Here is a 10,546-nt window from a genome sequence, read left to right as displayed (position 1 = left end):
AAGGAACGGAGACCGGCAGCGGCCATAAAACACATCATACGACTTTTTAATCCCTCACATTCAGAAAGGAAATGCCTCGTCAAAATAGATTAAGATTGAATGTATTAGAGTGTAGGGTAATTCAAAAATATAAGTCTAACCCTATTTGAATGTATAATAGAACTGGTTCAGGTTGGAAGCCTCATAAAAATTTAATTAAATAGCATCTTTTCATATTTGTGTATAAATAATATATGTATGTTTTATACTGTACTTTAAAAGAATGCGTCAAAATATCTAAGATTATATATATAATTGTATTACTATAAACACTTAAAAATAAATACAATTGAAATGTTAGTACTAATACAAATTAAAATGATTCATTCATAAACTTTAACTTTGAAACCTGGTTGATTTTTAATCATTAAGGTCATTTAACACTTTGTTTTACCTTTTCTATTGTTTTTGGATTTATATTCAGTTATTAACAATTTCTTCAGGTATTTCTGTGTCATGATCATTTTCAAACTTCTTGTAGAAGTTATGAGTCTTTGTGGTAAATGCTCACTTGTGCTTTTGCAGCTGTGATGATCTTTTCCCTCCTTGATGGCAGTTCTGACTCTTTTTGTGGTAATTACTTGTTAAATAACTCTTTCATATCATCTTCGTCTCTTCATATCTGTTTTCTTACTTGTTACCATAGTTTCAAGTTTCTTTTAGGCAATTTCCAACTTTCATTTAGTTGTTTTGAAGTCTGATCTATATTTGGTTATTTCACATCTTTTTGGATTATTTTAGTGTCTTTATCCTTTTCGTGACCATCGTCTTCTCTCCATCAGAACATTTTATTAATCTATTTTTTAATCAATTGTCCCACTTGCCATGGCAGTTTTTGGTCTATTTGGTAATTTCCCACTCTCATTTGGTTGTTCTAAATTTGGTGAAATCCATATTTATTTATTTAGCTAGTTTTTAGTCCTTTTAGTGTCTTTTTAAAGTCATGTTCTCGTTTGAGGTCATTGTAGTCCGGCGCTAAACATTTCACAACCTGTCTTTCTGGTTATTTCCCACTCTCTCCTGGTTATTTTGTCATTTCTTGTTTTTAGATGAGTATTTGGTCATCAACCATCTTTTTGAGATTCATTTGATTGGTTTGTGATTATTCTAAACACCTCTGTGTTCATTATTTGGTTGTTAATCCCCTATTTTTGAGCCTTTTCGTGGTTGTTCTCGAGGTATTTCGCCTATTCTTCCATCTCTTCCTGGCTATTGTTGCCCCTTTTATAATCTGTATCACATATTTGTGAATCTTTACGTGATCGCTATTTAATTGTAAAAGTTCTTAACGCAAATCTTTTTCACACTTCTTTCAGTTGTTTCATCTCAAAGTTTATTTATGGCCATTATTTGGTTATTTTCCATCTCTCAATGATAATTTCCCATCTTTTTGGTGATTTTTTTAAAAATCATTTGTGGCACATTTTTTGACCCTGATGATATTTTCCACCTGGTTGTGGTTGTTCCGGTGCACTTCATTGCCTTCTCACCTGTCAGAAACCCTCAACTTTTCGTAAAGTATTTAATCGACGTGACGACAACGAGTGGACAGAAGAAGAAACGAGTCCTTGGAACCACGATTGTCTTATTTGTTCAAATTTATTAGATATTCTGTTATGTTCCACTGTCTAGTTCTTCTGTCACAGCGTGAAAGCCGTGAAAAAGAAAAAGAAAAAAAAAAAAAAAAAAAAGGAACTAATCGTATTACATTCACTACTAATTCCCCTGAATTGATCAGAAAATTGAATACACTGTGAATCTTCCAAAAAAAAACAAAACAAAACAACAGAAACCATAGAAGAAAATCAAAGAAACAGTAGATTTCGCAGGAGCGTATGTATGATTACAATAAAGAAATAAAAACAGTATTGTGGACTCTTCTTCCACCGCCTCTCTTCTTGGGTCGGACCCCCGCTGCCGTCGGAAAATCTTAAAACTGGTAAAACTCTACGTCTCGCAGCCCTTTGTTCTTCTACAGTCTGCAGCGACCCGTCGACGTCAAGCCGCCCGGCGGGTTCGCCCCGCGGCCGAGGTCCGGGTTCGAGCCCCGCCGTTCAGTTTGACTTCGAGGAGAAGCATCGAGAAAAAGTCAAACTGAAAGAAGACGAGTTCCCTTCAGGTCCGACACTCGGACGTCTGGGTGGAGGGAAGTGGGAGGAGATCGGAGCATTCGCGTCTGGTAGTCGGTTTCACGCTTTGATGATGCGTTCAAGTAAGCTGGGAACTCTGAGTTTCCGGCTGAGAACTCTCAGTTCCCAATTTGTAGCAACATGACAACAACAACAACAAACAAAACAAGTTCTTCCCACAAAAAGCAAATCAATAGAAGATCCAGGTTTTGCTGGCGGGCGGGTTAGCGAAGTACGCCGTCTGTTCGTTACAGTAAATCTCAAGTCTTTTCTCTCGGAGGTTCAAACATTCTGGCTGAGTAACGCCACATTCACCATATAGGAAATCCAACAAAGTCTCATTTCCCTACTGGGAAGTTCCCAGCACAAAAGAAATGAACAAATGTGGAGACATGAGTCAGTGTTTTTGAGCTGAGCTTCAGAACGCGCTGAAACGCAAACGCTTGTCCAACTACGCCACATTAACTTTGTGGGAAATCCCAGAAACTCTCAATTTACTAATGGGAAGTTCCCAGTTGGCAGGTCCCAGTTCCCACTGACACACGGTTACAGACGACGTTCTGCTTCATGATTTTGTTTCAGTGATTTGATGATTTCGTAAACTTCTGTTTAGATATCTGAGCCACGACAACATTTCTAAGAAACAGAAATGATGAATTTGACCTCAAATATCTTGACGTCAGTCAAGCTTATCAATCGAGAACCAAGTTGGATTTATCCGGGACCGCAAAAAAAAACGATCATTGCATGATCAATGGATCAACTGTTTGGTCTGAAGACTGACAGGAAGTGGAGAAAGAGAGTGGAGGGTCGCTTCTCAAAGAGCCAAAACACCCAGAATAGACCAAAAAGCCATTTTTAATAGAGAAAATCTCAACACCGAGTCGGATTTACTGAACGGCGTCACGACCAGTTAACGACTCGTTTGGTCTGAAAACCGACAGGAAGTGGAACCAGAGTTTGACACGGTGAAGCGCAGTTAAAAGCACAAAACAAATAAAAAATAAAAACACAAACCCAAGTGACGAGTCGCTGGACAAACAGGAAGTGGTGACTGGCGTTTCATGAGCAGATACTCGGACACGGTTCTAAACAGAGCGTCGCACTTTATTCTGACGGGGGACTGGAGGAAGGACAGACTGATGCTGCAGGCGACTTTTAACAGGAAGAAAGAAGAAGCGGATTCTGCCGCAGCTCTGAAGTTATTTCACTGATTTCAAAGTGACTGAGCGCCGATTTCAGGAGGAAAACGGAACTGAAAACTCAAAACGTCTGGACTCTCGTCCTGATCCGGTGAGGAAGAGGAGGAGGAGGAAGAGGAGGTGTTTTTGAACCGACCCTCTGCACAACATCGTGTTTTCTTCCTTCATATTTAAACATAAATGACATTTTTTTCATGCAGAAACTCGTCTGATGTTTCCTAAAACGTTCCTGTGTCGTTTGTTCAATCTTACTAAATGAAACTCGATTCACATGTTTTCATATCTTCTGTTGCAGATGTGAAAAGTAAAGTGTATTTTATAATATGTATTATAACTCGTTGACGTTTAATCATCATTTGGCTGAAATCTTCAGGGTTTGTTTTGGACCCAACGTTCAGTCCAGAACTTTCCTCCTCACCAGTCGAGGAGAATTCCCATATTTGCAGACGTTCTCAGGCAGAAGTAACATTTCATGTGTTTCATCGGTGAAAACTGATAATTAACCTGCATCTTTTTGCAGAAAGTTTTATTTGGGGGCCAAATGGTGAATAGTTTATTTCCTCCTTTTTAATAAAGTATAATTCACAACTTTTCATGCCCGTTTCACCAGCTTTGTAAACCAGTGCAACTTATCAAGTCGACGCCTCTTCTTTTTCTGGACAAATATTCAATATTCGTCACTTCATACTTGCTGATTGCAACTTCTTCTTGTGGATGTGAAATGCAAATATTCTTAATATGTATTAAGGGTTTAAAATGATAATTATTCACCCTGTTTTTGCAGAAATGAGGATATTTTCTCACTTTTTTTTGGCCAAATGTTTAACCCAAATTGTGCTTTTGTTCTATTGAATGAAGTATAATTTATGTATTTTCATACGTACTCTTGCAGATTTAAACCCAGTGGTTTTCGATGTGTTTCAGTGGTGAGTAGTATCATCCTGTTTCTCAGTATCTTGGCCGAGTACTCAGTCCAAACGGAGTTTTCAGTCCTTTCAGTGAAGCAGAATTCACCTATTTTCCTCCGTCTGGAGACGTGACGGTTAAACGTGTTTTAATGTGTTTGAAGGTTTTTTCTGCAGAAACGTTGATAGTTTGAGTCCAGATTGTTGTTTCACACTTGTTTTTAAAGTAGAATTCACATATTGTCATGTTGCAGATATGAAAAGTAAAGAGCTCCGACACACCGAGCGTCCCTGCAGAGCAATTACCCATCATGCATCAGCGCGGCCTTACGAGGGGCAGGAGGAGGAGAGACGGTGGAGTCTGGGGGAGGAGGAGCAGAGACAGACGGCTATAATATACAGGGGGGGGGGGGGGGGTCATGGTCCGATACCTGCTGGGACTTTGTAGCTAAAAACAAACATTCTAGTGAAATGGAAAGGCGGGACTTTGTGAGTCGCGGTTCACACACCTGAAGAGAACGAAGCCCATCGTAAGAATCAACTAAATTACACGTCAGGCAATTTCTGTGCGGAGACCGTTTCTTGTTTTTCTTTTATACGAATGCAAAACCAGGTTTGTTTGTGGTTTTTTAAGCGTTTTTTTTGTTGTTGTGAACAGGAGGCGTGTGACTGGGGAAGGATCTGTACAGGACCAGGAGCCGATCGGTATCAAACCCCCCCCCCCCCCCCCCCACCATGAACCATGTGAGAGCGCAGGAGGGGCGGTGGCGGTCGGGGGGTGGGGGGGGGGTCGTGGTGTCCTGGATGACATCATCATGGGGGGCGGGGGGTTTGGTTGGTTTGCCTCATTGCTCATGAGCAGCACTGGTGCCTCGAATCGGACCTGTTTTACGCAGCTGCGGGACACAGAAAGAGACCAAAGGTTAAACATCAGCCAGAGTGTCACTGCGGTCGCTCCACAGAGCGTCTGAACGGGACGTCTGCAGGCTCGCCTCAACCGCCCGCTCCTTCTCAACCCTCCATGAGCCAATTCACTGCAGGTGTGTCCGGTTTATGACTGCAGAATGGTTAGAGGTTCTCAAGCAGAACGTAGAACTCTGAATCTCCCCTGAAGCGGGTTTGTGACCTGCAGAAGTCCAGTTCATGTTGGTTCACACCGCGAGAGAAGAGAGGAGAGGAGAGGAGAGGAGAGGAGAGGAGAGGAGAGGAGAGGAGAGGAGAGGAGAGGAGAGGAGAGAAGAGAGGAAACGTGCAGCAGCCGCAAGAAAAGCTGGAGACGTGAGTGAATGAGGAGAAATTAAAAACACAGAAATGGTGAGTCCTGGTCTGCACACGCACATGCACACGCACACACACTTCCATCTTTTCCTTCATTTCCCTCGTTTCTTGAATTAATCTGCATTCTGGCTCCAGTCAGTTATTGTTTAATCTGTGTGAATTCTGACTAAATCTTTTGTTCGTCTGAATACAAGTTGAATAAAAAAATTAAATAGCACAATGAATAAATATATAAAAATAATAATTGTACAATATATGAAAAACATCAAATGTAAAACACATAATAAAAATTTATATAGATATTGAAAGAAAATAAAAAAAATGTATAGAATAAACCTAACAAAAAGAAATGTATCAAATAAGTAATAGATTAATAAAATAATTATAGAATAAAATAATTAAATAATGAAAAATAGATGTATTAAATCCCTTCCCGGGGGCTCACCACCCACAGGAAAGGTTCTTAATCGGTGCAATGTGATGTGGGTATATCTGGGTAGCAGTATTAAATATAAATATAATACAAATGTATTCAGGTTATTATTGTTTTAATGATTTTATTTTGTAACTGAAGCCACTGGAGCTTAAGTTTGAACTGTGACGACTGAGCCATGTGGGAGGAGCAGAGACGTGAAGACAAACAAAAACAGGACTGGAGATGTGGAGACGGACGTCGGCTCGTGCAGGAAACAGAAAGTTATAGGATGTTAAAGAGGGTTAAAAGGTGAGAGGTGCAGCAGCTCTTCCTCCTCCTCCTCCTCCTCCTCCTCCTCCTCCTCCTCCTCCTCCTCCTCCTCCTCCTCCTCCTCCTCCTCCTCCTGAGGGGAAACTTACTCATCCTGCCTCTAGAATCTGAACTACAGCAACGGGCTTCTACTCATCTGTCGCCGAGGTTCCTCGAACGTCTCCTTTCTGACGCATCTGATGTGAAGAAACAAGGTTAGAGAGCCTGGACCCCCCCCGGACCCCCCCCCCGAACCCCCCCCATCCATGGACTCCCCGCCTCCCGGGTCATTTACCTCCTCCAGCTCCTTCTGAGTCTCCTCCTCCATTCGCCTGATGTCCTCCATGGTCAAACCCACCCATTTATCGATCCAGCAGAACAGCTGACGGTGGAAGTTGGTGAAAATTCGCTTTTCTTGCTGTAAAAAGACAAAACAAAGAAAATGTTTAGGTCAAGTTAAAAGACTAAGAACAGCTTCAGAGACCCACAACAGGCCGGACCGGCCGCGTTCAACATCACAGACTGGATGGAAAAGGAAAGGATATCTGTTATACGTATAATTCAAGATTTCTTAATCAATGAATGTACTTTTGATGTAATACAGCATTAAAAGATTTCACGTCTTTTTGCATTTCATATACTAAAACAATATTTCACGTTTAAAGGGGTCCAGGATTTTTCAAGAAACAAAAACGACATTTTTCTATTTGCAACAAGACAAAAAAAAAAAGCAATAAAAATAACACATTCCTTTGTCATTTTCTGTTTAAATGAAGAACAACCTTTGAGATAATCCATCTTCAACAAACAATTTACTGTTGCTGCTCTCGAGTTTTGTCGTCAAACAGCCGAGCAGGAAGTTAAAGTATTAAATCATTCAATCTGTTAATAATGATTTGACAGTTTAAGACCTGTGGACCTCCAGGATTAAACATCACAGCTTTATATGAAGCAACATAATGACGTGACGCCCCACTGGAATAACGGCTTTTAGGAAACTCTGCTTTTCACACCACCTCTTCTAAAAACTGCAGCATTTTTGATTCAACTACAAGAACTTGCCTCCCTCTGCTGGGCAAAACTGAAATTACACCCACAATGATATACGTTTCGGAGTTTCTGAAGTTTTTGAACACTTCCGAGAAAAACATTACGACATCAGTTGTAAAAACTAACTCATGAAAATGATTCAAAATCAGATTATCAGGCTCCAGACTGAGTTAAGACCCACATTCAACAGTTGAACCTCTGCGGGCCTCGCGGTGACGTCAACCCGTTACTCACCCGGTGGATGAAGTTCTCCACCTTGGTCTGCAGACCCCACCACCGGAACCGGACCGTGACCAGTTTATATGCACACATGTAGGGACAGTCTGTCTTCAGCTCGTTCTGTGGACGGTGACGGAACAGAGAGGAGACGTGAGGAGGAAGAGCGGGCAGGAAGAGGACGGAGCGGGACAGAGTCCAGTACCTTCCACTCGGGGCCCAGCGGGCCTCTGCCCGTCTTGGCAGACTGGAACAGAGCCGGGTCTTCTTCTGGCTTGTAGTCCTGGAAGACGTGCAGATTAACCAGCATGAGTTCATGAAACAATGAGATCCAGTCAACGTTCCTAAACACAAGCTCGACTTCTAAAGCATGGTTATTGTTGAAATACAAAGAAATGACGGAGGAAACTCAAAGTCGGTTTTCTGAATCGACAACTGGAAAAATAAAGTCATTTTGTTTGTTTTGGATATTTACCGCTTGCTTTAAATTTTCCATGGAAATGATTGATTGAGATAAAAGAGGCAGAGGAGATCAGTTAATCTTCTTCCTGCTGCTTTTCATTGAAGAATTTGAAAACTTTTGTTCTGTACTGAATAGTGAAGTTTATTTCATTGTTACAATGAATAAAATAAACTAAATAATACTTGTTGGTACATTTTGGTTGTTGGTGTCTGAGTTAATGATAATGCACCTTTTGGGCTCCAATTACAAATCAACTCTTTTGAACTCGTTTCACGTTTACATGAAAAGGCAGAAACATTGAAAACGACACAGTCAGAATGTTAGGCCACTAGTTGGTGCTGTTGTTTGTTTTAGTACTGAACACACACACACACACACACACACACACACACACACACACACACACACACACACACACACACACACACACACACACACACACACACACACACACACACACACACACACACACACACACACACACACACACACACACACACACACACACACACACACACACACACACACACACACACACACACACACACACACACACACACACACACACACACACACAAAGCAGAGAACAATGAGCTCTCAAGTTGGATTGTTATTATGGTGACTGTCAAAATAAAACCACTAAATTGGATTGTTATTATGGTGACTTTCAAAATGAAAGTACCAAATTGGATTGTTGTTACGGTGGCTGTCAAAATAAAACCCCAAAGTGGGATTGTTATTACGGTGACTGTCAAAAATAATACTGTGTCCCAGGAGAATATGGACTGGGAGTCATGACACCACAGAGGAAACTTTGTTCCGATTGTCTATACCCCCCCCCCCCCCTCCTCGCCGCCATATTATTAAATCAGCACATATAAGCGGGAGATCAGGGTTTTTAGATCCATGACTGAGTGGTGTGGCTTTCAATGTCATTCAGTTGTGTAATTCAGGATTATCTACTGTCAGGTGAATAATTGCAGCAAAATATCTCATCTGTCTCAAACACTCCCGTTATTGTTCACATACACCACTTTGCACACACTGGTAGTTTTATTGACTGGGTTTATTGAAACGTCGGCGCTCCGCAGCACCACAGTCTGACGAGGTTCAGACGCTCCTCTCAGTAACATAAGAGGAGACCCAGCAGGAGATGGACACTGCAGTCCAGATGGAGAAAGTTTTTCGCTGTGTCACACATAAAGGAAGCTCAGGGCTTCGCATGGCCACTGAGCAGCGGCTGCCGGGAGCTGACAGCTTCGGACGGCCGCGAAACTGCAGCTGCAGTGGGCTGTGACCGCAACTACTGTGCTCTTTGCGCCATTATTATTGCGTAATGACATTATATCCCTGCGTCGTTCACAAAACCGCCTACATTTTACCACACTCTCTGTAGTGGGACCGCACACAGTTGGTCTGGGCGCACTTTGCCTTACCGATGGCCCCGGCCCGCCCTGCTCAGGGATGTACTGCAGTGGGACCGAGGCTCAAGTAGCCGCAGCAGAGGGACCAAGGAGCCGCGGGTTGCCAACCCCTGGTCTATACGGAGCATGTGCAGAACTACTAGTTACTACGGACGTGGTGAACATGTGCAGCTTTTCCTCCGTCGACAAGGAGACGGGCCGCAAGCATTTCCACAAAGTGTTTTCCCCAAGTTTCCACAGTAATGGAGCCCAAACATTTACAAAAGGTTGTGTTTTCAGTGGCTTTGAGCAGAGTTGTTGTGGAAACGGAAACCCGAAACGCAACGAAAGTGTTGCTTTTTCACTTGAAATCGTTGCCATGGAAACAGGCCCTTACTGTTTGACGAAAGCGAGATCAGAGATTTAAGAATTCACAGCTTTCCTCAAGATACAAATTTTATATAAAAACAGAAAGCGTTAATTAACTATATGTAATATCAAAGCTAGTGAATGTTATCTTTCCAAAAACAGACTTCTTTTCTACACTTAAATAAAAGTCTTCCTCCTCACTGCCAGTGCAGATTTTCTCCTTGAACACTTGAAGAATCAGAAGTGGTCGGATAGTATTTCTACTACACGTCCACCAAAGTCCCAAATCCCGCCAAGCGCTGCCGTTTTAATCCAGCGCGGCGAACGCCTGCAGCAGATGGACACTCAGGTTAAGCCCGGGCCTCAACCCTGATCCACTTAAGTCATTATTGTGCAGCAGCGAGTGGAAGGAACTGTGGGATGACGGTGACCCACCTGCACGGGAATGGCTTAATGCCTCCTTTTAGTTTTTAAACCGTGGGTAACATGATGGATTAGGTATCGGTGAGACCACAGGCGACTAATCAGCTGTTCTCACATACGCGACCACTTCTATTCACAATTTAAAAGACACGTCAGAGTCTGAGGCAGTTCTCATTCTTCAGCAGTAAGCTGATGCAGTGGAGAGTCCAGGTCAGTGTGCGGCCCAGCAGAGGTCACTTTGGAGACTCCAGGTCAGCTCAGAGCACAAAGGTCATAAAGAGGCAAAGGAGCCTAGCTGGAGAGCCGAAAGGCTGCAGTGGAGATGCAACGTCTGCATCTTCCAGT

General features: G+C 42.3%; 1 protein-coding gene across 1 annotated transcript in view; it reads right to left on the bottom strand.

The window, feature by feature from the left end:
* Nucleotides 1-1,639: 1,639 nt before the first annotated feature.
* pitpnb (phosphatidylinositol transfer protein, beta) overlaps nucleotides 1,640-10,546 on the bottom strand; it is a 29,417-nt gene continuing 20,510 nt past the window's right edge. Inside the window, exons 8-11 of the mRNA XM_080477730.1 lie at nucleotides 7,749-7,826; nucleotides 7,562-7,666; nucleotides 6,573-6,695; nucleotides 1,640-5,171 (exon numbers count right to left, since the gene is read on the bottom strand). Of these exons, the coding sequence (XP_080333856.1) occupies nucleotides 5,121-5,171; nucleotides 6,573-6,695; nucleotides 7,562-7,666; nucleotides 7,749-7,826 (357 nt within the window). The 3' untranslated portion in view covers nucleotides 1,640-5,120. The remainder of the gene's footprint in view (nucleotides 5,172-6,572; nucleotides 6,696-7,561; nucleotides 7,667-7,748; nucleotides 7,827-10,546) is intronic.

The sequence above is a fragment of the Lipophrys pholis genome (genome assembly GCF_963383615.2).
Source record: "Lipophrys pholis genome assembly, chromosome: 12".
Lineage (NCBI taxonomy): Eukaryota > Metazoa > Chordata > Actinopteri > Blenniiformes > Blenniidae > Lipophrys > Lipophrys pholis.
This window is presented reverse-complemented; position numbering and strand designations above follow the sequence as displayed.